Raw genomic sequence first — 25624 nt, 5'->3', positions numbered from 1 at the left:
AGTGGTGTGATCTCAGCTCACTGCATCCTCTGCCTCCTGGGTTGAAGCAATTTCTCCTGCCTGAGCCTCCTGAGTAGCTGGGACTACAGGCACGCACTGCCACGCCTGGCTAATTTTTTTGTATTTTAGTAGAGATGGTTTCACTGTGTTGCCCAGGCTGGTCTTGAACTCTTGAGCTCAGGCAGTCTGCCTGCCTCAGCCTCCTAAAGTGCTAGGATTACAGGAGTGAGCCACTGTGCCCAGCAGCAAGTATTCTGTTTTTTATTTTTTTTTTTGAGACAGAGTCTCACTCTGTCGCCCAGGCTGGAGTGTGGTGGCGTGATCTCAGCTCACTGCAAGCTTCGCCTCCCAGGTTCACGCCATTCTCCTGCCTCAGCCTCCTGAGTAGCTGGGACTACAGGCACCCGCCACCACACCCAGCTAATTTTTTGTATTTTCAGTAGAGACCGTTTCACCATGTTTGTCAGGCTGCTCTGGTCTTGAACTCCTGACCTCAAGTGATCTGCTGCCTTGGCCTCCAAAGTGCTGGGATTACAGGTGTGAGCCACTGCACCTGGCCAGTTAGCAAGTATTTTTTTTTTTTTTTTTTTGGAGACAGTCTCGCTGTGTCATCCAGGCTGGAGTGCAGTGGTGTGATCTCAGCTCACTGCATCCTCTGCCTCCTGGGTTGAAGCAATTTCTCCTGCCTGAGCCTCCTGAGTAGCTGGGACTACAGGCGTGCACTGCCACGCCTGGCTAATTTTTTTGTATTTTAGTAGAGATGGTTTCACTGTGTTGCCCAGGCTGGTCTTGAACTCTTGAGCTCAGGCAGTCTGCCTGCCTCAGCCTCCTAAAGTGCTAGGATTACAGGAGTGAGCCACTGTGCCCAGCAGCAAGTATTCTGTTTTTTATTTTTTTTTTTGAGACAGAGTCTCACTCTGTCGCCCAGGCTGGAGTGTGGTGGCGTGATCTCAGCTCACTGCAAGCTTCGCCTCCCAGGTTCACGCCATTCTCCTGCCTCAGCCTCCTGAGTAGCTGGGACTACAGGCACCCGCCACCACACCCAGCTAATTTTTTGTAGTTTTAGTAGAGATGGGGTTTCACCATGCTAGCCAGGATGGTCTTGATCTCCTGACCTCGTGATCTGCCTGCCCTCAGCCTCCCACAGTGCTAGGATTACAGATGTGAGCCACCGTGCCTGGCCACCAGCAGCAGGTATTCTGAAGTAAGAGATTGAGTGCAGTGGCTCACGCCTGTAATCCCAGCACTATGAGAGGCTGAGGCAGGAGGATCTCTTGAGCCCAGAAGTTTGAGGCTGCAGTGAGCTATGATTGTGCCACTGCACTCCAGCCTGGGTGACAAAGCCAGACCCAGTCTCTAAAAAAATAAGAATAAAAAACCTGCCCCCAAACCCAATTAACAGACTAGGATAGATTCTAGGGAATTGGTTTCTTTGGAAGTTTTTGTTTGTTTATTTATTTATTTTTTGAGACGGAGTCTCACTCTGTGGCCCAGGCTGGAGTGCAGTGGCCGGATCTCAGCTCACTGCAAGCTGCACCTCCCAGATTCATGCCATTCTCCTGCCTCAGCCTCCCAAGTAGCTGGGACTACAGGCGCCCGCCACCTCGCCCGGCTAGTTTTTTGTATTTTTTAGTAGAGACAAGGTTTCACCGTGTTAACCAGGATGGTCTTGATCTCCTGACCTCATGATCCACCCGCCTCGGCCTCCCAAAGTGCTGGGATTACAGGCTTGAGCCACCGCGCCCGGCCTTTTTGGAAGTTTTTAGACTTACCTGCGTGTATTTAGAAGGGAGCCTGTTTAAAGGTAAAGGAATGAGGAAGATAATACTTGGAGAGCCCTTTTAACAGTGGGCCTGTGTGTAGTTGGGTAAGTTGGGGGAGTTATATGTGAAAGTATCTCTGTCAGGCGCAGTGCAGTGGTTCATGCCGGTAATCCCAGCACTTTGGGAGGCTGAGGCAGGTAGATCACGAGGTCAAGAGATGGAGACCATCCTGGCCAACATAGTGAGACCTTATCTCTACTAAAAATACAAAAATTAACTGGGCATGGTGGTGTGTGCCTGTAGTCCCAGCTACCTGGGAGACTGAAGCAGGAGAATCGCTTGAACCGGGGAGGCAGAGGTTGCAGTGAGCTAAGATCGTGCCACTGCACTCCAGCCTGGGCGACAGTGTGAGACTCCATCTCAAAAAAAAAAAAAAAAAAAAAGGCCAGGCACGGTGGCTCACACCTGTAATCCCAGCACTTGGGGAGGCTGAGGTGGGTGGATCACGAGGTCAGGAGTTCGAGACCAGCCTGACCAACATGGGGAAACCTGGTCTCTACTAAAAATACAAAACTTAGCCGGGCGTAGTGGCAGACGCCTGTAATCCCAGCTACTCAGGAAGCTGAGGCAAGAGAATCACTTAAACCTGGGAGGCAGAGGTTGCGGTGAACCGAGATTATGTCACTGCACTCCAGCCTAGGCGACAGAGCAAGAGTCCATCTCAAAAAAAAGAAAAAGAAAAAGTCTCTCTGTCACATTTCTCTTCCCTTAGTTCTCTGTCTCTGCTTCCTCAGTGAAGTCTGTTTCAGCCTGCTTCTACCTTATTCTTCTGCTTTAATCTATGCCTAATAGGCTGCATTGACAGATTACTGCTAACTTGGTCAGGTATCCCTGGACTTTGCTTTTAAAACCACAGTGGGCCGGGCGCGGTGGCTCAAGCCTGTAATCCCAGCACTTTGGGAGGCCGAGACGGGTGGATCACAAGGTCAGGAGATTGAGACCACCCTGGCTAATACGGTGAAACCCCGTCTCTACTAAAGAATACAAAAAACTAGCCGGGCGACGAGGCGGGCGCCTGTAGTCCCAGCTACTCGGGAGGCTGAGGCAGGAGAATGGCGTGAACCCGGGAGGCAGAGCTTGCAGTGAGCTGAGATCCGGCCACCGCACTCCAGCCTGGGTGACAGAGCCAGACTCCGTCTCAAAAAAAAAAAAAGAAAAAAAAATATTAATAAAACCACAGTGATTCTTTGTTATGGGAAACCTATGTAATGCTGTTAGGGACAATCTGATCAAAGCATATTCTTCTGTCCTTACCTCTACAAGGTACATACATAGCTGCAGGATGTTGAGAAAAAGGGACGGGTAAGATACAGGGGGTCAAGAAGAACTGTTGATCAAAGTTTGCATTGATTGTGGAATTTCTAAAGAACAATAAGTTCCCTTTGTTTAGGTACTTTACAATGGGTCACATTTCTTTCTTGAATTAAGTAATCCAGCTCTAGCTTTCAAGCAGATTTGTCGAATCTCTCTTGGGTTTCCTTAGGCTCTAAGGAAAGAGACCCTTTCATCTCTTTTAGTTCCCAGTACTTAATAATAGTGATCTCAGCCTACATCCTTGGACTTGGCTTCTTCTCTCTTGCTGTTTCTGCTGGGTCTCCCTTTTTGAGTTGCAAATGGAGAGGATCTCTGCAGGTCACCATTCTCCATTAATAACCTATGGAATCTTAAAGATAAGGATTTCCGCTTCCTCCTTCCCTCTACTTTTTTCTTTTTTTTTTTTTTTTTTTTTTTTGAGAGGGAGTCTCGCTCTGCCGCCCAGGCTGGAGTGCAGTGGCCGGATCTCAGCTCACTGCAAGCTCCGCCTCCTGGGTTTACGCCATTCTCCTGCCTCAGCCTCCCGAGTAGCTGGGACTACAGGCGCCCGCCACCTCCCCCGGCTAGTTTTTTGTATTTTTTAGTAGAGACGGGGTTTCACCATGTTAGCCAGGATGGTCTCGATCTCCTGACCTCGTGATCTGCCCGTCTCGGCCTCCCAAAGTGCTGGGATTACAGGCTTGAGCCACCGCGCCCGGCCTACTTTTTTCTTTAAAGCTGAATTACTGGCTGGGCTCGGTGGCTCACGCCTGTAATCCCGAGGTGAGTGGATCACCTGAGGTCAGGAGTTCAAGACCAGCCTGACCAACATGGTGCAACCCTGTCTGTACTAAAAATACAAAAATTAGCTGGGCCTGGTGGCATGCGCCTGTAATCCCCAGCTACACGGGAGGCTGAGGCAGGAGAATCGCTTGAACCTGGGAGGTGGAGGTTGCAGTGAGCCGAGGGCCATTGCCTGGGCAAAAAGTGAAACTCTTGTCTCAAAAAACAAACAAAAAAACTGAATTCTGTATCGGTTTAGATCTTTAAATCTTTGTTCATAGGTTTTATTTTTCCTAATCCTCTCTGGATTCGCTTTCAGAGTGCTTCTCCAGTGCTTTACAGACTAGACTTCTAATTCTGTGATTTCTCTTACCTTAATATTTTAAAACCATGACCAAATCCCAAATTCTAAGCCTCATTCAAAAATCAGGCCATCCAAAGTGCACAAGGATATGAGTATATAGGGAGGAGGAAACTATGCAGAATACGTCAATGACTTTAAAGGTTGATATTGCTCCTTGGCCTTCGCTTCCTGAATCATCTTAATGGGGCTTTTGTTAAATTCCTTTGGCACTAACAGTAGAGGTACTTGGCCTAAATGCCCCCCTCCCCCTGCTCTGGGCAAAGGTATCAATTACATTAAGCCCCTAAAGCACTCCCATCTCGTTCCTGGCAGTCCCTTGTGCCCCTCTCCCAGCTGCGTCCTTGCTGGTGCCTGGCCCCTCCATTTCGTTAGGAGAAGCAATCTCCTCGTTCCTGCGCTGTGGAGATATATTTCTCAGCTAGGGCGCGAGCAGTGCCAGCACTGCCCCCGGTGAGGTCCCTGGCAGCAATAAAAATTTTTATTGTGATTATGTTGGTGTCGGGGTGTCCATCTGGGTTATTGCACACCTAGTTTAATTGATTGAAGTTTAATTTATTGACACTTCAAATTAAATGATCAGAATAAACTGTGCTGTTACTCTGGCCGGCTTGTTTTAATGGTTGATTGCTGGAAGCAGACCTCGGCTTGAACTAAAACCCCCAAAGAGCAATTGATGCTGCTTCTAACTCTCCCCATGTCTTGCCCTCCAAGAAGACCTTGTTATAGATTTCCGACGTATTTATATATATTTTTCCCTCTCCTTCACAGTGGTGGGAAAGAGTTGGTCCCTGGCAAGGTATAAATTACATCAAAGATCTAGGGGAGCTGTCACATGGTCAGAAGAGGAGGAGGGGGCCTCCATGTGAAGAAAACCAGACCCTTGAGAAGCTAGGTCAGCCTTGGGAGGCTGAGGATGAATGCAATTATCCAGGTATTTGAGGGAGCCTAGTAGCAGGTTTAGGGTCTTTTTTATCTAGATACTTGCTGCTGTTTCTTACTTTACTCCATTGACATGACTTGGTTAGAGTCTGGATGTTGACAAGAAAACAGGTTGTGGAAGGGGAAACTAGAGGAGCAAATTAGATGGAGCAGGGATAAAGAATCAGTACCTATGTACCCACTTGTGCTGGAGTAATTAGGAAGAGGAAAGACAGAGTGCCCAGGGGACAGCTGATGAAGATGGATTGGGAGAATGAGTCCATGCACTTGTAAGATGCTTGTGCTTACAAGGGCCCTCTCACATTCTGTCCTTTCTGTTTCTGGGCAGAATAGGTTTCCTTACATCAGATTATTAGTGGGATCTCTCCTGCCCTTACATTCCCTAGCCTGTGTCACCTCTTCTGGTGTTTGACCACACCCATCTCTTCAGGAAGTCCTTCCTGTTGTGTAACCTAAGTTATATATGCTGCAGATGAAGCCTGCTTTTTTATTTGTCTTTTTATTTTCTCACTCTCTCTTTTTTTTTTTTTTTTGAGACGGAGTCTTGCTCTTGTTGCCCAGGCTGGAATGCAATGGCACGATCTTGGCTCACCACAACCTCCACCTTCCAGGTTCAAGCGATTCTCCTTCCTCCGCCTCCTGAGTAGCTGGGATTACAGGCGCCAGCCACCATGCCTGGCTGATTTTTTTTTTTTTTTTTTTTTTTTAGTAGAGACGGGGTTTCGCCATGTTGACCAAGCTGGCCTCGAACTTCTGACCTTGTGATCCCCCATCTTGGCCTCCCAAAATGCTGGGATTACAGGCGTGAGCCACTGTGCCCAGCCTATTTTCTCACTCTCAATGCAGATATCCCATCCATAGCCAATTGCGCTGGATAGCTCGGTCAACTAATTTTCTGCAACTCCTTTTCTGTTGTGTAATTTTAGAGGGAGACTAAAACCAGAGGAGAATAGAGCAGTTCTCCTTTAGGGGTTGATTTGGGGGCATAAATAGACTGAAAGATAACACAGAGGCTCTCAATTCAGTCTTTCAGAGACTAGCTTTTTGTTTTCAGAAGCAAAAGCAGAGGGCTGTGGGGGGATAAATCATGATACAAATCATGACCGAGGACTCATCAGGAATGGATCTAGCCCCGTTTGATTTTTTTCCTTTTCTGAGTGATACTTAAGTGAGGGCCCCTGGATTACCAAACTGAGAAGGCAAAATGTTCTAATGGTGCTCTCAGGCCTCAGGTCTGGAGTTCAGTCTGATTTCTCCTTATTCAGTTAATCTCTCTTCCCAGCAGTACTGCTTTGTCCCTCATTTCTGTGATTCTTTCACTTCCATGATAGTTGAAGAATTAGGGACTATGTGACCCCTGGGTAAAAAATTCTCCAGCAAGTCTGGGTGTGGTGGCTCATGTCTGTAATCCCAGCACTTTGGGAGGCCGAGGTGGGCGGATCACGAGGTCAGGAGTTGGAGACCAGCCTGACCAACATGGTGAAACCCTGTCTCTACCAAAAATAACAGAAATTGGCCGGGCGTGGTGGCGTGCGCCTGTAATCCCAGCTATTCAGGAGGTTGAGGCAGGAGAATGGCGTGAACCTGGGATACAGGTTGCAGTGAGCCACTGCACTCCAGCTTGGGCGACAGAGTGAGACCCCATCTCAAAAAAAAAAAAGATTCTCCAACAGACAGGCTTTCTGAGTTTTGAGAAAGAACCTGAGACTTTGCATTCCTAAAAAGCTTAGGGTTTGGTTATCTTTGTCCTGCCCATTTCACAGTCACCAAATTCAGCCATTGAAAGCTGGAGGTGGCCAGGCATGGAGGCTCATGCATGTAATCCCAGCACTTTGGGAGGCTGAGGTGGGCAGATCACCTGAGGTCAGGAGTTTTGAGACCAGCCTTACCAACATGGCAAAACCTTGTCTACTAAAAATACAAAATTAGCCAGGTGTGGTAGTGGGTGCCTGTAATGCCAGCTATTTGAGAGACTGAGGCAGGATAATCGCTTGAACCTGGGAGGTGGAGGTTGGCAGTGAGCCGAGATTGCACCATTGCCCTCCTGCCTGGGCAACAAGAATGAAACTCAGTCTTTTTTTTTTTTTTTTTTTTTAAAAAAAAAAAAGAAGCTGGAGGGGGCGTGGTTGCTGACCTTTATTCCCCCTGCTGGCTGTTAGTTTTCTCAATCATATTTATTAATTTATGAAGGCCACACACACATTTATTAAAGTCATTACTGGGTGCCAGGTAGAGTAGAGGGGGTGATTTACAAAAGTATCACTCATTTCCCCTCTTTTTCCTGCTCCCTCCACACCATCTTTTTATATTCAGAGAGAATCTCATTTAATTCTAAACTCAGCTCTATGAACTCCTTGAAATCATAAAAAATTATTTATTTATTTATTTATTTTTTTTTTTTTTGAGGCGGAGTCTCGCTCTGTTGCCCGGACTGGAGTGCAGTGGCCGGATCTCAGCTCACTGCAAGCTCCGCCTCCCGGGTTTACGCCATTCTCCTGCCTCAGCCTCCCGAGTAGCTGGGACTACAGGCGCCCGCCATCTCGCCCGGCTAGTTTTTTGTATTTTTTAGTAGAGACGGGGTTTCACCGTGTTAGCCAGGATGGTCTCGATCTCCTGACCTCGCGATCCGCCCGTCTCGGCCTCCCAAAGTGCTGGGATTACAGGCTTGAGCCACCGCGCCCGGCCAAATTATTTATATATATATGTATATATATATATTTTGAGACAGTCTCGCTCTGTCATCCAAGCTGGAGTGCAGTAGTGCGATGATCTTGGCTCACTGCAACCTCCATCTCTGGGGTTTAAGCAATTCTCATGCCTCAGCCTCCTGAATAGCTGGGATTACAGGCATGCATCTCCATGCCCAGCTAATTTTTTGTATTTTCAGTAGAGACAGGGTTTCACCATGTTGCCCAGGCTGGTCTCGAACTCCTGAGCTCAAGCGATTTGCCCCCGCATTGGCCTCCCAAAGTGCTGGGATTACAGGTGGGAACCATCATGCCTAGCTATGAAATAAAAAAAAAAATTGTGAATGTATTTTGCTGGGAATACGGTCCATAGATTTAATAGGTTTATCAAAGGGGTCTGCTGTAACTCAAAAAAGGCATTAACCTTAACTGATCTAGATCAAGCCTCTTTCTCATTCTCTGATGAAGAAGCCGAATCTCAGAGAATGGGAAAACTTGAGTTAATGGCTGATTCTGATTATAATACAAGTATTGTAGCCAGACGTGGTGGTGCATGCCTGTAGTCCTAGCTATTTGGAAGGCTGAGGCGGGACACCTTGAGCCCAGGAGTTCAGGTCCAGCTTGGGCAACATAGCAAGACCCTGTCCCTGTGAGATGGATTGTAGGAGTTTAGAGACATTTTCTCCTGTAATATCAAAACTCTTGTTGACTGTGCTTTACATGTTTGGGTCTGTGTCAGATAGGAAGATTGTAGGTGTCTCTTCCTCCAGTCAGTTCTTCCTGAGTCATGTGTTGAATTTTTTCTTTATAACCAATATTTGGTCTCATGTCAACTGGGTAATATTCTGTGGTACCAGTGGCTCCCACTCCTTCTTGAGCTGTGCTTTTTGAATCTAATCTTGTTTGTATACAGAAATAATTAGCAGAGTGTGGTGGCATGTACCTGTAGTCCTAGCTACTTGGGAGGCTGAGGGAGAGGATTGCTTAAGCCTGGGAGGTTGAGGCTGCAGTCACCTGTGATGGCACCACTGCACACCAGCCTGGGTGACAATAAATGATAATAATATTAATAAATCTGATATAGGCTGCGTGCGGTGGCTCATGCCTGTAAGCACTATGGGAGGTCGAGGTGGGCAGATCACCTGAGGTCAGGAGTTCAAGATCAGCCTGGCCAACATGGCAAAACCCCATCTGTACTAAAAATACAAAAATAAGCTGGGTGTGGTGGCAAGCACCTGTAATCCCAGCTGCCTTAGAGGCTGAGGCAGGAGAATTGCTGGAACCTGGGAGGCAGAGGCTGCAGTGAGCCGAGATCACGCCACTGCACTTCAGCCTGGGCAACAGAGTAACACTCTGTCTTAAAAAAGAAAAAAAAAATCTGATACGTAAAAACTGCTCTTCCCTGTCAAAGACTTTAGCTAATTCTTCTTTTCTTTTCATCTGAAGTCCATAGGATTGTGGCTGGCAAATTGGAGCCCTTAACCCCAGAGGAGCTTTTAATTTAATTTAATTTTATTTTATTTATTTATTTTTTTTTTGGAGACGGAGTCTCGCTCTGTCGCCCGGGCTGGAGTGCAGTGGCCAGTTCTCAGCTCACTGCAAGCTCCGCCTCCCGGGTTTATGCCATTCTCCTGCCTCAGCCTCCAAGTAGCTGGGACTACAGGCGCCCGCCACCTCGCCCGGCTAGTTTTTTGTACTTTTTAGTAGAGACAGGGTTTCACCGTGTTAGCCAGGATGGTCTCGATCTCCTGACCTCGTGATCCGCCCGTCTCGGCCTCCCAAAGTGCTGGGATTACAGGCTTGAGCCACTGCGCCCGGCCTAATTTTAAAAAAGTTGGCACAGGCCCAGCGCAATGGCTCATGCCTGTAATCCCAGCACTTTGGGAGGCTGAGGCAGGTGGATCACGAGGTCAGAAGATCTAGACCATCCTGGCTAATATGGTGAAACCTCATTTCTACTAAACAAAAATACAAAAACATTAGCTGGTTATAGTGGTGGGTGCCTGTAGTCCCAGCTACTGGGGAGGCTGAGGCAGGAGAATGGCGTGAACCTGGGAGGCGGAGCTTGCAGTGAGCTGAGATCGCGCCACTGCACTCCAACCCGGGCGACAGGGCGAGACTCCGTCTCAAAAAAAAAAAAAAAGTTGGCACAGAGACCAGGTGCAGTGGCTCACACCTGTAATACTAGCATGTTGGGAGGCCGAGACAGGCAGATTGTCTGAGTTCAGGAGTTCGAGACCAGCCTGGCCAAGATGGTGAAACCCCATCTCTACTAAAATACAAAAAATCAGCTTGGCATGATGGCAGTCACCTGTAATCCCAGCTACTGAGGAGGCTGAGGCACAAGAATTGCTAGAACCCGGGAGACAGAGGTTGCAGTGAGCCAAGATGGTGCCACTGCACCCCAGCCTGGACAACAAAGTGAAACTCTTAACAAAAAAAGGAATGTTGGCACAGAGTCAGGAAGTATACCTACTTAGCCATGTGGAGCTGAGAGTGGTATCTAGGAATTTCTCCTTCTAGTTTTTACCATCTTAGTTTTACTTTGTAAACAGGATTGAGAGAAGAGAATCTTGCTACAGTTTTTAATTCATCAAGACCCATTGCCACATCAGGGTAACCCCTTTTGGTATGGCCTTAAGGATTTTTTTTTTTGAGTCGGAATCTTGCTCTGTCGCCCAAGCTGGAGTGCAGTGGTGCGACCTCAGCTCACTGCATCCTCTGCCTCCCGGGTATAAGCGATTCTCCTGCCTCAGCCTCCTGAGTAGCTGGGATTACAGGCATCTGTTACCCCGCCCAGCTAAGTTTTGTAATTTTGGTGGAGACAGGGTTTCACCATGTTGGTCAGGCTGGAAGGATTTATTTTTAAAGTAGACAATGAAGAACTTTTTGGTGATCTCAGTCAGCATCTTTTTTTTTGAGGCATTCTCACTGTTTTGTGTAGCTGGAGTGCAGTAGCGCAATTGTAGCTCTCTACAACCTTGAACTCCCAGGCTCAAGCCATCCTCCTGCCTCAGCTTCCTGAGTAGCTGAGACTACAGGTGCATGCCACCATGCTTGGCATTTTTTTTTTTTTAAGTTCTCACAGCGACAGGGTCTCACTATGTTGCCCAGGTTGGTCTTGAACTCCTGGCTTTAGTGATCCTCCTGCCTAAGCTTCCGAAAGTGCTAGGATTACAGACATGAGCCACTGCGCCTGGCCTCCAGATTCTTATTTGTGCTCTTTCAGCTCTGTAGCTAGTGTCCTGTAATTCCCTCCATAAAGGCTTCTTGGTTTTTTCCCCTAAATGAATCAAATAATTCATCATAGTTCCCAGGTATCCTCTCTACCTTCCCCAAACACTATTCCCCTAGTCTTCTGGTGGCTTACTAAGATCTTACCCCAAAGGGTTCTCTTACTATATACATTGTGAACAGACTTAATTCAGTTATTTTTCAGGGCCCATCTCTACTAGTTTGTCCTACAAGACACACAAATAGCTTTTATCCAGAGCTGCCTTTGAAAAATATTTTTGCTAATGACTATAATCCTGTGGAAGCTGCAGGTCACCAAGAAGGCCCACAGGGGGCAGCACTGGGAATGACTCTTCCCCTCTAGTCCTCTATGTGCTAGGGGAGAGGGTTCTTGGAGACCTTGATGCTTTTCACCAGGCTTTAGAAGCTCCTGACTGAGGCCCAGCACGGGGGCTCATGCCTGTAATCCCAGCAGTTTGGGAGGCCAAGGCAGGCAGATCATGAGGTCAGGAGTTCGAGACCAGCCTGGCCAATTTGGTGAAACACCGTCTCTACTAAAAATACAAAAATTTGCTGGGCGTGGTGGTGTGCACCTGTAGTCCCAGCTACTCGGGAAGCTGAGGCACGAGAATTGCTTGAACCTGGGAGGCGGAGGTTGTGGTGAGCCCAGTTTGCTCCACTGCACTCCAGCCTGGGTGACAGACTGAGACTGTCTCAAAATTAAAAAAAAAAAGCCCTTGAGATCAAAGATTCATTTGCAGCAGCCTAGTTACTTGTTCTGTGGTGTTTCACCTGTCTTCAGGACAGCATTCTTGTTTTCTTGATAATAAAAACATAAATACATGAAAATCTGTCTAAGTCACCCAACCGCCCACAAAAACAATCTGCCTATACATCATTTCCAAGCACGATTAGCATTTGAGGTGAAGTTCTGTTATACACTCAGGCTGTGGCTCTCTGAAAGTCAGTGCATCACAGAACTTTGTCTCGAAAGCTTTCTAGCAGCTACCCATTTTGGAAGTGGGAGGGAAGAATAGACCTTTTTAAATTCTTTCAATGTGGCCCTAAGCTGATAAGGTCTTTCTCAGCAGTCAGCATTTAATGTGTTACAAGGTCAAGCCTAGTCCATTGTCCTGGAAGCCCATTTCTCAGTAGCTAGGAGTTATTTATAAACTTGCCCTTTGCAAAAACTTAAAATGAAATTACATTATCAGTAATGACTTCTGGGGCCTTTAAACTGGCTAGTTTTATGGCATAACCCTCCCCACTCCTGAGAGGTAAAAGCCCCAGGCTGAAGTGGAACCAGCTGCAGTCAGGAGGTGGCAGGAGAAGTAAAGAAGCTGCTGGCTCCAGCTGTAGCAGAATGGAGAACTGAAGCGGCATTTAAGCTCCTGCCTAAATTCTCAGCTTTATTTAGTATGCTTCCTCCTTTGGAAATCTGAAATGACCAGCCTTTTCTGTAATGCCTTCTTTCCCTTTTGAGAGCTCCAGTAAGCTCTGTGTCAAATCTAGTCTTTATCTTTGTCCTCCTTAGCCTGTCTTTTATTCTTCCCAGGAAGATCCAATGTTTCTATTTTTGGGTTTTCTTTGATAATGTCTTCTAGGAAGCCAGTGAAAAGAACCAGGAGCAGAACCCAGGGATATGTTCTCTCTGCTGGTGTGGCTGTCGTAGGCACTCACACCCTGTTGGCCACAAAGGACATTGACTGACTTTCCCAGTTGGCTGGTGGCCATTAGGGCTTTTCTTTTCTTTGGGTTCTAGGGATGCCAAACTCTATGGCTGCAAGAACCAGTTTCCTATGCCAGGTTAATGCCCAGCTTAAACTAATGGGCAGCTCTCTAAAGTTGCTGTGAATGTGGATGGAGGAACAGGGCCAAAGAATTCCAGGAAAAGGTTGTGGGCAAAAATGATTTTGTCTAAATTTTCTTCCTTTTGGATTTCTTTTGTCCCATTAAGAAAACTCATTCCCATTGTTGTCTCCCTTTTGGAATTGAGGACCCAAGTTGTTATAGAACTGAGCCTGCTTTACAGGAAGATCTTTCTGTGAGGAATTAGGAGTTAGGAGGGCTGCTTCTACTTGTGACCTTTTAAGACTAGACTCTAGAGGACTTCCCTCCACTAGGCAACAATGTTCTTTAATTTGAGAGAGGAGTTACTCATGCCTTGTTTATTCCAGAGTGTTATGTATACAGGATGGGCATGTCTAAGGAGTGTTTATCAGAGGAGGGATAAAGTTGGTAGTAATATCACCCAAAGTGGCCACATCAGAAAATCCACTTATATGTGGAAGTCTAATTATAAGTAGTCCCCTAGATGCATACTGCATCAAGACATTTTAACTTTATTCTTTTTTTTTTTTTTTTTGAGGCGGAGTCTCGCTCTGTCGCCCGGACTGGAGTGCAGTGGCCGGATCTCAGCTTACTGCAAGCTCCGCCTCCCGGGTTTGCGCCATTCTTCTGCCTCAGCCTCCTGAGTAGCTGGGACTACAGGCGCCCGCCACCTCGCCCGGCTCGTTTTTTGTATTTTTAGTAGAGATGGGGTTTCACCGTGTTAGCCAGGATGGTCTCGATCTCCTGACCTCGTGATCCACCCATCTCGGCCTCCCAAAGTGCTGGGATTACAGGCTTGAGCCACCGCGCCCGGCAACTTTATTCTTAAACTTCCTTTATTCTCTCAGTTGTTCACCAAATATTGAGAGTTTAGTATGTGTCAGGCATTGTTCTGGACAAATGGGATAAACCAGCGAACAAAACAAAAATTGCAGTCCTCAAGAATTCAAGTAGGGAAAACTTATGTTCCTCATCAGGTTGTTGTCAAAAGACTAGGTTCCTTTTACTCCCATTCTGAACTGCCTGCCCCCTCTGCACCCACAAACAGGGTTGATTCTTTACATGGAACCATAAACCTCCTGCAGACTCATGAGACAATTTATGTTTGTAGAGGCTGCAGTTTCTGGGTTCTTGGCAATGATTCTTTCCTCCCCACTCTTGGATCTCTGTCAAACACATACTTTTGTGTTTGGCTCCTGTGAGGACTGTGGGTTTCTTAAATAAGGCCAGGAAAGAGGTAGCAAAGCAACAGCCTTGTCTCATAGCACAAGGGATATCAATGGTAAGTAATGTTGATTAGAATGTCAAGGAATGTAGGCTGGGTGCAGTGGCTCACACTTGTAATCTCAGCACTTTGGGAGGCCTAGGTGGGAGGATTGTTTGAGCCTAGGAGTTTGAGACCAGCCTGAGCAATATAGTGACACCTTTTCTCTTAAAAAAAAGAAGAAAAAAGAAAGTCAAGGAATGTGAGGCTGCAAATACCTCTCATGCACACATCACTGTCTCCCCTCACTTTTGGTTTTTCTATTCAATCAGAGATGGGGTTTCACTCTGTCTGGAGTGCAGTGGCGCAGTCATAGCTCGGTGTGGTCTTAAACTCCTGGGCTCAAGAGATCCTCTCGAAACAAACAAACAAATAAACAAAAAAGAGATCCTCTCACCTCAGCCTCCTGAGTAGCCAGGACTGTAGATGCACACCACCACACCTGGCTAATTTTTTTATTTTTGTAGAGATGGGGGTCTCCCTATGTTTCCCAGGCTGGTCTTGAACTGGCCTTAAGCAGTCCTCCTGCCTCAGCCTCCTGCAATTTTTCTTCTCCTAGTTAGCTGGCTTCCTCGAAGTTGCAGGGGTAGAGGAGAGCACCAGACCACCACAGCTTTTGCAAGTGATATACTTACAGTTGAAGAACCATTAAGACTGAGGCTGTGATTCCTTATTTGATTCTTGGTAGTGGAAAAAAAAATTAACCCTCTTGCTCACTCACTCTAGGCCCCAGAGTGTTTCTCAGATAGATCATTTTGTCACTGCTTCTTAACTCCCCCAAAATTCAGATTGGCTTTTGTCCTTGGAAGTTAATTGGTAGTGTTAGTTAAGGTATAGTAGAAGAATTGGAGGACAGGAGAGTTTTTGGAAGATGGCTGTCTTACTAAGCTGCATTGAGAACTGGTGTGCCTGTGTGTGTGTGTGTGTGTGTGTTGTGTGTGTGTGTAAACGCTCTTTTCCCTCTGCTCAGTGTGTGGGTGGTTTAGGGAAGACTTGCTTTATGTTTCTGCATTGCCACTGCATTCAGACTGCAGAAACTTCCAAGTATACTAGGACATTCAACCCTATTTTCAAATGGCCTTGTTCAGTGCCTTTTAATTAATCTGGTCACATTCTGTAACCGCCTATACATGGGAGAGCAGGAAGGGAGAGGGTAATTTGGAAAATAACTGTACCATAATATTTGGAAATAACAGCATGACTTCTCTTGATTAAGCCCCCTGTGCATCAGAGAAACTGTTTCTCTGATGGTACTTTGGAATCCTTTGTTTAAATGCTTTCTCAGTTTACTTACCCTCGGTCTTTCTCAATGGGAAATATCAAAATCTGACCATGTTGAGGTAAGGGACTTACAGAGGTACCTCTGTATCCCCTTGCAGCCCCAGTGGGACTAGGGGAAGGTATCTGGTTTACCAGTGGTGGTGGGAGCCTTCAGGACTGAAGGTATGTTCGTATCTCTTCAGGAACCTTCCCTGTATACTGTCAAAGCCATCCTGATTCTGGACAATGATGGAGATCGACTTTTTGCCAAGGTGAGATTCCCTTTTGAATTAATTTAGGAACAACACAAAGGCTTATTCTGAGATTTGAATCTTGGGACTGATCCCCTATTAACTCATGTTGCTCAGTAGTATAATTTTGAGAATACTTCCATCTTTTTTTTTGAGATGGAGTTTCGCTCTTGTCGCCTAGCCTGGAGTGCAGTGGCACAACCTTGGCACACTGCAACCTCTGCCTCCCAGGTTCAAGCAGTTCTCCTGCCTCAGGCTCCTGAGTATCTGGGATTACAGCATGCACTACCACACCCGGCTAATTTTTTGTATCTTTAGTAGAGACAGGGTTTCGCCATGTTGGCCAGACTGGTCTTGAACTCCTGACCTCATGATCCGCCCACCTTGGCCTCCCAAAGTGTTGGGATTACAGGTGTGAGCCACCATACCCAGCCTGAATTCTTCCATCTTATCTTGCCTACTCCAGATAAAACCTGTTTTATTTTGTCCCTTTGTTGTACTGCTGCCCTGCTTACTGTCCTCAGACTTTGACCTCCTTTGTTGTCAACATCAGATTAGGAAAAAGCTTTGAAACCTTGGTTCCTAACAAAGCAGTATGTAGATGCTAAGAGGCAGTCTGCCCATGTCCATCATTCCTATCCCCTTCTCTTCTACCATGTCACCCTGCCTGGGTTTTTCCAGAGAATTCTCTTGCAGTTCCAAGGTTCCATTCCTAGGTCTATAGTCACCATCAAGCTTGTTACCTCCTGACTTTCCCAGAGTGATGTTTTCAACTTTGGGTCTGTTGGAAGAAAGAAGAAAGGACACCCCTCTCTCCCTCCGTATTCTCCCCCTCCTGTAGAAATTTCTTCTGTCCCTGGTGTATTAACTCCGGGCGAGCATAGCATAAATCAGTCAGCAGGTAGAGATTAGTTTCGAATTCACCAGCTGTTCCTCCCTGTAATTGGATGTAACTATGCAGGACACCTTTTGAAACAGTTATCCAGTTACTAAATGCCAGACCTGTCATAGGTCTTCAGCTGACTGCAACGGATTAGCCCCTAAAGAGCTAGCGATTTAGCAGCCTGCATCTCCACCCCCTTGCCAGGGAGAGCCTGGGAATGGGCTCAGTGGTATGCTAGATGCTTCTTTCAGCTTGCAGAAAAGAAAGCTAAGATGGACCATAGGGCAGGGTTTGCCTTTCTTTGGAGGAGGTTTTTGTAGCCTTTCCCCATGCCTCAGCTTCATACAGTGAGTGAGGGTCTATGGAGATGTTCTGTGCTTCTAGTGTTTTTTGTGTTCTCTAGCACTGCTTCCTGACATGGGGTAGCTCCTAGGAAACACTTGATGAGAATGGTTTTAGGAGAGGTCTAGATTGCAGACAGGCACAGAGCCTCACCGTAGGGCTGGTAGGCTTCTGCCCTCAGACAGTCTTAGAAATGTGAGGTGGGGTTGCTTATGGCAGGGTCTTTTATTTATTTTTCTTAGATTACTCACTGCCCATTCTCTGCCTCTACAGTCCTTCCTTTTCCATGTCAGTATTTCTCCCTTGCCCCATGCCTTGAAAGAGAGAAATCCAAGATCCCAGGGCAAAGCATAGTCACTAATCATTCTGGCTTCCAGCTCTAGTGACCCAACCCTGTCTCCTTCCCTCTGACCAGTACTATGACGACACCTACCCCAGTGTCAAGGAGCAAAAGGCCTTTGAGAAGAACATTTTCAACAAGACTCATCGGACTGACAGTAGGTCATTTTCCTTTCACTACTCCCTGTGTTGTGGGGAACCATGGTGGAAAGGGGGTGGTAGCAGGGCTGCGGAGAAAGGATAAAATGACTCTGCCTTTTTTTTTTTTTTCCTTCCTCCCCTTGTATAATAAACTCTTCAGAATGTAATGGGGAGGTGAGTGTACCTCACGCGGGAATACCGTGCTGGAAGGTTGGCTGTTAGCTACCTGTCTAGTCCCTGGATTTATGAGCCTCACTTGACAAATTTAACTGCAGCTCTGCTTATTGTACCGCATCCATTAGGGCAGGTAAATGGAAGTCTGTAAAGGTGACCGCTCTGCATTTTCACCTCCGAAGGATCGACTAGTATCCTGTCTCATATACAAGGAGGGAAATAGGTATAGTGGGCAGGAACGGAGGATGGTGGTTAGAGAAGATACATTTAGACTCCCCCAAGTTTATGCTTCTCTTCTGCCACCACCCAAGAAGTGCAGATCATCTTCTGGCTTTGGAGGTCATTACAGTTGGCCTCACCTTAGCCCAAAACAGCTGGATACTAGGAATTCACAGTAATACCTTTTTTTTTTTTTCTTTTTTTTTGAGATAGAGCCTCTCTCTGTCACCTATGCTGGAGTGCAGTGGCACAATCTTGGCTCACTGCAACCTCCGCCTCCCAGGTTCAAGTGCTTCTCCCATCTCAGCCTCCCGAGTAGCAGGGATTACAGGTGCACACCACCACGCCCAGCTAATTTTTGTATTTTTAGTAGAAATGGGGTTTCACGGCCGGGCGTGGTGGCTCAAGCCTGTAATCCCAGCACTTTGGGAGGCCGAGACGGGCGGATCACAAGGTCAGGAGATCGAGACCATCCTGGCTAATACGGTGAAACCCCGTCTCTACTAAAAAATACAAAAAAAAAATAGCCGGGCGACGAGGCGGGCACCTGTAGTCCCAGCTACTCGGGAGGCTGAGGCAGGAGAATGGCGTAAACCCAGGAGGCGGAGCTTGCAGTGAGCTGAGATCCGGCTACTGCACTCCAGCCTGGGCGGCAGAGCAAGACTCCGTCTCAAAAAAAAAAAAAAAAAAAAGAAATGGGGTTTCACCATGTTGACCAGCTGGTCTTGAACTCCTGACCTTAGGTGATCCACATGGCTCAGCTTCCCAAGGTGCTGGGATTACAGGCGTGAGCCACTGCACCTGGCTGGTAACTCCTTCTTTCCTACTTCCTTACCTCAGGCCACCCACTCTTTCTACTTTTTTTCCCCCACCAGGTGAAATTGCCCTCTTGGAAGGCCTGACAGTGGTATACAAAAGCAGTATAGATCTCTATTTCTATGTGATTGGCAGCTCCTATGAAAATGAGGTGAGAATCCCTACCCCTCTTTGCTATTTCTGATCCTACTTTCTAAACCACAGGCAGTACATAGCCACTGGTTTGGGGCCCTGATAGAGCCGTGTTCCTCTAGCTTCTGACCAAGTTAATGAAGTTGTCAGAGATCCCACCAGCCTCACAAACATGGCCCAGCAAATGAATCGCCTAGAAAGGAAGTTTTCCTAGATTGATCTTTTATATCCATTAGGAAACATCATATATGTTTTAATACCCTTCCCTGAGTAGTATTTTTTAAGATGGATTTCTGAGGTATGGTCAAGATTGCAGGGAGATACTTGCTCCTTCTATGAAGGGTCCATACCTGACTGAGTTTGAGCCAATTAGCTAACAACCTGAGTTGTGTTGAAACCATACATTCTGAATAGGTCACTTGAGAAGACCTTGGGTATAGTCCTAACCTGCTTCCTATAAGCAGGAAAAGCTATTTGCCTCAGGTAGCAAATTCTAGGAGAATAGATAAATAAAAATAAGCCCCCAGATAATTTGAGGCAAAAGTCAAAGTTTGAGAAAGTCAACTCTTTTTTTTTTTTTTTTTGAGACGGAGTCTCGCTCTGTGGCCCAGGCTGGAGTGCAGTGGCTGGATCTCAGCTCACTGCAAGCTCCGCCTTCCGGGTTCACGCCATTCTCCTGCCTCAGCCTGCCAAGTAGCTGGGACTACAGGCACCCGCCACCTCGCCCGGCTAGTTTTTTGTATTTTTTTAGTAGAGATGGGGTTTCACCGTGTTAGCCAGGATGGTCTCCATCTCCTGACCTCGTGATCCACCCGTTTCGGCCTCCCAAAGTGCTGGGATTACAGGCTTGAGCCACCGTGCCCGGCCAAGAAAGTCAACTCTTACTGAGCTCTTATTATTGGTATAAGTGCTTTGTAAAGTACATTGTTATTTAAACCTTGCAGCACTTCCATGAGTTGTAAGCATTAGTGCCTTTGTTTTACAAATGAGGAAACCAAACCATGAAGAACCATAAGAAATTACTTGTATGTGACCATTGTGAAAACTACAAAAGTGGCAGTTTGATGTAGTTTAACCTAATAACTTTCTCAGGGTCACACATGTAGAAAATGGCTCAGCTTGGATTCAAACCCATATCTGTCTGACTTAAAGTCCATGCTTTTTAAGAAATTTTGAGACATAGGCCGAGCGCGGTGGCTCATGCCTGTAATCCCAGCACTTTGGGAGGCCAAGGCGGGAGGATCACTTGAGGTGAGGAGATCGAGACCATCCTGGCTAACACAGTGAAACCTCATGTCTACTAAAAATACAAAAAATTAGCCGGGTGTGGTGGTGGGCATCTGTAGTCCCAGCTACTCAGGAGGCTGAGGTAGGAGAATGGTGTGAACTTGGGAGGCGGAGGTTGCAGTGAGCTGAGATTGCGCCACTGTACTCCAGCCTGGGCAACAGAGCGAAACTCCGTCTCAAACAACAACAACAACAACAAAAATTAGCTGGGCGTGGTGACAGATGCCTGTAATCCCAGCTACTTGGGAGGGCTGAGGCAGGAGAATTGTTCGAACCTGGGAGGTGGAGGTTGCAGTGAGCTGAGATTGTGCCATTGCACTCCAGCCTGGGCGACAAGAGCGAGACTCTCAAAAAAAAAAAAAAAAAAATTGAGATAGGGTTCTTGTTCTGTCTCCCAGGCTGGATTGCAGTGGTGCAATCTTGGCTCACTGCAACCTCTGGCTCCCAGGCTCAAGTGATACTCCCACCTTAGCCTCCCAAGTAGCTGGGACTGCAGGTGCCCACCACCATGCCAGCCTAATTTTTTTTGTATTTTTTGTAGAGACGGGGTTTTGCCATGTTGCCCAGGCTGGTCTCAACTCCTGAGCTCAAGCAATCTGCCTGCCTCGGCCTCCGAAAGTGCTGGGATAGAGTCAGGGTCTAGACAGGGTCTAGATGTTACAGGTGTGAGCCACTGTGCCCAGCCAATTAAAGTCCATGCTTTTTACACTAACTCTGCAGCCTTCCTCTCACCTCAGCTATTGCTTGGTTAATGATTTCTCTACCTAAGACATCAGGTAACACACATACAGTTGGTAAAGACATTGTAGAGGACTGTGACAAGAAAGTTCTGTTTAAACTTTTGGCTAAAAGAGATGTTGAATTGTGGGATCACGTAGCAGAATTTATTTCTGTGAGAAACCACAGGTTGTCTTCCTGTTGTGCTCTCACTTCCACCTTATGTTTTTGGTCCTTTGTGAAAGCCTGTGTCTTTTGATGTTTAATGAATTAGGAGGTTTTGTTTTTAGGTAGCAGCTTTCAGGGCCTTGAACCTTATCCTTCTGCCTCCTCTGTTTCCCAACAGTTGATGCTTATGGCAGTTCTGAACTGCCTCTTCGACTCATTGAGCCAGATGCTGAGGTGAGCAGGACATTCTTTTTTTTTCCCCGAAGTTATGATGGAAACAGCAGGGGCATTGTTGATTTCTGTTTGGGAGATAAAGTAACCATCTTCAGGCTCAGGGATTGTAGGAGATTGGCAAAGGCTCCAGGGAGTTGATTTAGTTTAAGAAGTTGGGTTTTGCCAGGCGTTGGGTTTTGCCAGGCGCGGTGATTCACGCCTGTAATCCCAGTACTTTGGGAGGCCAACGCGGGTGGATCACAAGGTCAGGTGAACCATTCTGGCTAACATGGGGAAACCCCATCTCGACTAAAAATACAAAAAATTAGCTGGGCATGGTAGTGGGCGCCTGTAGTCTCAGCTACTCAGGAGGCTGAGGCAGGAGAATGGCGTGAACCTGGGAGGCGGAGCTTGCAGTGAGCCGAGATCACACCGCTGCATTCCAAACTTGGCGACAGAGTGAGACTGTGTCTCAAGAAAAAAAGAAAAAAAGAAGGTCGGTTTATTAATTCATAGTAATTCATGTTACTGGGGAGGACTGGATGGAGAGTATGTCCCTCCTATGGAATAGTGATCTTACTAAGGAAGGGGACTGGGAGGGAGCCGAATCTTTACCTCTGTGTTTACTCTTGTAATCCCCTGTGGCCCTGTCAGATCTGAGCATCCTCAAGGTGCTTTCCTGGGCTTCATTCTTGACATTAGAAGTAGGGAAAGGGCAAGCGTAAGGAAGTGTCCCAGATAGAATGTCATTCAGTACTTCGAGAATGGAAGCAACACTCCCAATTTTTTTTTCTTTTCTTTTTTTTTTTTTTTTGAGATGGAGTCTCACTCTGTCACCCAGGCTGCAGTGCAGTGGCATGATCTCAGCTCACTGCAACCTCTGCCTAGGTTCAAGCGATTCTCCTGCCTCAGCCTCCTGAGTAGAGTAGCTGGGATTACAGGCACGCACCACCACGCCTGGCTAATTTTTGTATTTTTAGTAGAGATGGGGTTTTACCACGTTGGCCAGGCTTGTCTTGAACTCCTGACCTCAAATGATCCACCTACCTTGGCCTCCCAAAGTGCTGGGATTATAGGCGTGAGCCACTTAGCCCAGTTTTTTTTTCCACTTCTAGTCTTTGTTTTTTCCCTTCTATAGAACAGGAAGCACCCAGGCAGGAGGATTGCATAAGTCAAGTTCAAGATAAGCCTGGGCAACATAGTGAGACCCTGCATAATGTCTCTGCAAAAAATAAAAAAATTAGCCAGGTGTGGTGGTGCATACCTGTAGTCTCAGTTACTCAGGATGCTGAGGTAGGAAGATTGCTTGAGCCCAGGAGGTTGAGGCTGCAGTGAGCTGTGATCATGCTGCTGCACTCCAGACTAGGCGACATAGCAAGACCCTGTCTCAAAAAACCAAAAAAAAAAAAAAAAAAAACAGGAAGCTTCTGCCATTTACCGTCTCCGCCCTTTCCACTTCCCTACTAGCCCTCTGTTCTCTGTTAACCGTGTAGATGGGTAGTAGAAGAGAGGTAAGTTACTTTTCCTGAAAACATCCAGGGCTCTGAACTTCATTCCCCCAGCAGCTCCCAAGTGAACCCAGAACAGCAGGCACTCTCAGCCCTGCAAACTCAGCAGGGTGAATGGCTCAGATTTCCTCAGGAAGGGGATGATTTATTTCTTATCCAGGTGAATGAATAGACTTCATTTCGCGTAATCTAGTGAAAGACTCAAACTGACGGATGTGACAGGCCACATGCACCAACCACCGGATCTGAGGCTAGTGCATGCAGACCCTGCCCCCTCTTTGGGCTTCTTTTCAGGGTCTGAGCAGAGCTGGTAAGGGATAGGGAGAAGAGGGAACAGAGAATGTCTCAGGAGGTTTGTTAGAGCTTGAATGCAAATAAAGTTTGCATTCAACCCCTCCCACCTCCGGCCACCTCCAGATTGAGTCTTAGCTCTGTTTATATTGTTTTTTTCCACCCACTGATGTCAGTGTTTGTGAGCAATGTTATGAGCAGCAGCATGGCAGGTAGGAAAGAAACAATAGCTGTGGATAATCAACCCCTGAATAGTCAGAAATTGACTGTATTATTTGAATCTCTTTCTATACATTCCTTATTCAGCAACCAAGAGTAGAAAGGGGTTTTGAGTGAACTAGCTAAAAAGATCTTCACCTTATTTACTTCTTTGTGTGGTTGGTGGAGATGTTTATTGGTCTAGTTTAGGTTCCTCAATTCAGACAAGGTCCTAGGATTTCTTTCACACACAAGTTGGTTTTTTCCTTCTCTTCTCTTGGGGACTCAGGAAAAATGTAGAAAAGCGAGCACTGCTGGAGAACATGGAGGGGCTGTTCTTGGCTGTGGATGAAATCGTAGATGGAGGGTAAGTTCTCTGATCTGCCTTGATCTTGGGTGAGGTAGTGGGATAACTGCCCCTGTCCTAAGTCAAGCAGGCTCAGTGGCCAGAGGTCCTGTTCCCCCACAGTGAGTTGGGCATTCGGGACAGAGTGAACAATGATCTCTTCTTTGTTTTTGCAGGGTGATCCTCGAGAGTGATCCCCAGCAGGTGGTACACCGGGTGGCGTTAAGGGTAAGCAGGAATGTGTTTCTCTGCATCCCCGCATCTATTCACAAACACCCTCCACAGCCAGACCTGCTGGATGTGTCTAGTAGTTGGGGCTCATAGGATACATAGAACCTTCTCTTTTTCTTTCAAATACATTCAGCCTTTCTTTTTCCTTCCCTTCTTATTGTCCCAAAGAAAGAAGAAGAAAGAACTTATTTCTACCCCTAATATGGTACCTAACATCTCATACAGTCTTTGCACAAAGTGGACATTTAATACATATTTATTTAATAAGTGATAAACTAATATTTATGGTTTTGAAATTATAAAAGAACTTGAAGTTGGCTTATTCCCTTCTTGGAGATGGATCCAATCATCTGAGGCAGAAGAGTATCTTTTTTGTCTTTTAAAGTGTTATATAGGACTGGGTGTGGTGGCTCACACCTGTAATCCCAGCACTTTGGGAAGTGGAGGCTGGTAGATCACAAGGTCAGGAGTTCGAGACCAGCCTGACCAACATGGTGAAACCCTGTCTCTACTAAAAATACAAAAATTAGCTGGGCATGGTGATGCGTGCCTGTAATCCCAGCTACTCAGGAGGCTAAGGCAGGAGAATTGCTTGAGCCTGGGAGGTGGAGGTTGCAGTGAGTCAAGATTGCACCACTGCACTGCAGCCTGGGTGACAGAGTGAGACTCTGTCTCATAAATAAATAAATAAATAAATAAATAAATAAATAAAGTGTTACGTAACTGAGGATGGTGCCTCTCCATCAGGAGGTACGTATTTGCCAGAACCTCAGAACCTCAGTCCTCTTTGGTGCTAGTGATATCAGAAAGGGGCCTCTGAGTTAACCATAGAAGGCCCCAGGTCAGCTGAGGAGATAATGGTGGATGCAGAGAGCCCACAAGCAAATTATACGGGTGCAGAGATGTCTGAGCAAAGCAAATCTCCCCATTCACAGAATGTCCTGGCTCTGACCTCCACAGAGTGAAGGCTGACAGTGCTTGGTAATGGGAAATCTCCCTTAACTGCTGTGGGCTCCATTTGCATAGTTTAATCTTCTCCTCTAACATATGTCTCTATGTGGCAACAGAGAGGGTCCCCCTCCCCCCACCAACTCCCCCCTTTCTCTTCTCAGGCTGCTGTTGCAGCAGTTTATTTCTTCAAATTAACATGCTGTCGTTACCCATCAGGCTTTGCGGGATCCATTAAACCACTCCTGGCTCCCCCTCATCCTTTCCCTAGCAATATTGATACTCAGAGAAGGCCTTTTCTGACTAGGGAATCAGGTCCTCCACCCCCAAGTTAAGGGAGTTGAGGATCAGATAACCTGCTGGTTACTCGGAATGGAGTTAAATCTTTTAAGAAGTCCTCCTGCCTTAAAATGGAAGCTGGATGAAATGACCCTTTTTTGTTCATAGTCCCTCTGGCCAAGTAAAACTGTAGCTGTACTAGTCCCTAGTAGGGACTGAAAAGTTCAGTGCATCTGCCCTTTGTTTCAGTTTAAAGGATCACTTTTTTCTTCTCTAATACCAGACTCCAATCAGGTCTTACTCCAGCTTTCTCTCACACTAAATGCTTGTATCTCTGTGCCATAGGGTGAAGATGTCCCCCTTACGGAGCAGACCGTGTCTCAGGTATGACTTTCTCCCTTCTTCCTTTCCAGATGGACTGGGTCACTAAAGAGGCTAGAACAGCATTCCACCCATACCTCCCAAGTCTGAGTGAGACTGGAGACTCAAGACACATCTTCCTTGGCTCCCTCTTATTCCAGAGAACTGGGACTCATACAGCCAGCCACTCCCTACCCCTACTTCCAACTCCTTTCTTAGTTTCCTGTGAACAGTGGCTGTCAACCTTGCTCTGTACCTTTCAAACCCTCCCTGCCTGATGCCTCATTCAGTGATTTATTCCCCA

At 46.7% G+C, this 25624-nt stretch overlaps 1 protein-coding gene across 2 annotated transcripts in view; it reads left to right on the top strand.

The window, feature by feature from the left end:
- Positions 1–25624, top strand: part of COPZ1 (COPI coat complex subunit zeta 1) — a 30093-nt gene that overhangs the window by 2560 nt on the left and 1909 nt on the right. Inside the window, exons 2-8 of one of the 2 annotated variants that reach the window (XM_033221812.1) lie at positions 15681–15749; positions 17369–17450; positions 18702–18793; positions 21125–21180; positions 23446–23523; positions 23679–23730; positions 25306–25344. In XM_033221812.1, the coding sequence (XP_033077703.1) occupies positions 15681–15749; positions 17369–17450; positions 18702–18793; positions 21125–21180; positions 23446–23523; positions 23679–23730; positions 25306–25344 (468 nt within the window). The remainder of the gene's footprint in view (positions 1–15680; positions 15750–17368; positions 17451–18701; positions 18794–21124; positions 21181–23445; positions 23524–23678; positions 23731–25305; positions 25345–25624) is intronic. The other variant, XM_033221813.1, reaches the window with a different exon arrangement.

This window comes from Trachypithecus francoisi, unplaced genomic scaffold (genome assembly GCF_009764315.1).
Source record: "Trachypithecus francoisi isolate TF-2019V2 unplaced genomic scaffold, Tfra_2.0 Lachesis_group11, whole genome shotgun sequence".
NCBI lineage: Eukaryota > Metazoa > Chordata > Mammalia > Primates > Cercopithecidae > Trachypithecus > Trachypithecus francoisi.
Note: the sequence above shows the minus strand (reverse complement) of the source record. Positions and strands in the feature narration are given on the sequence as shown.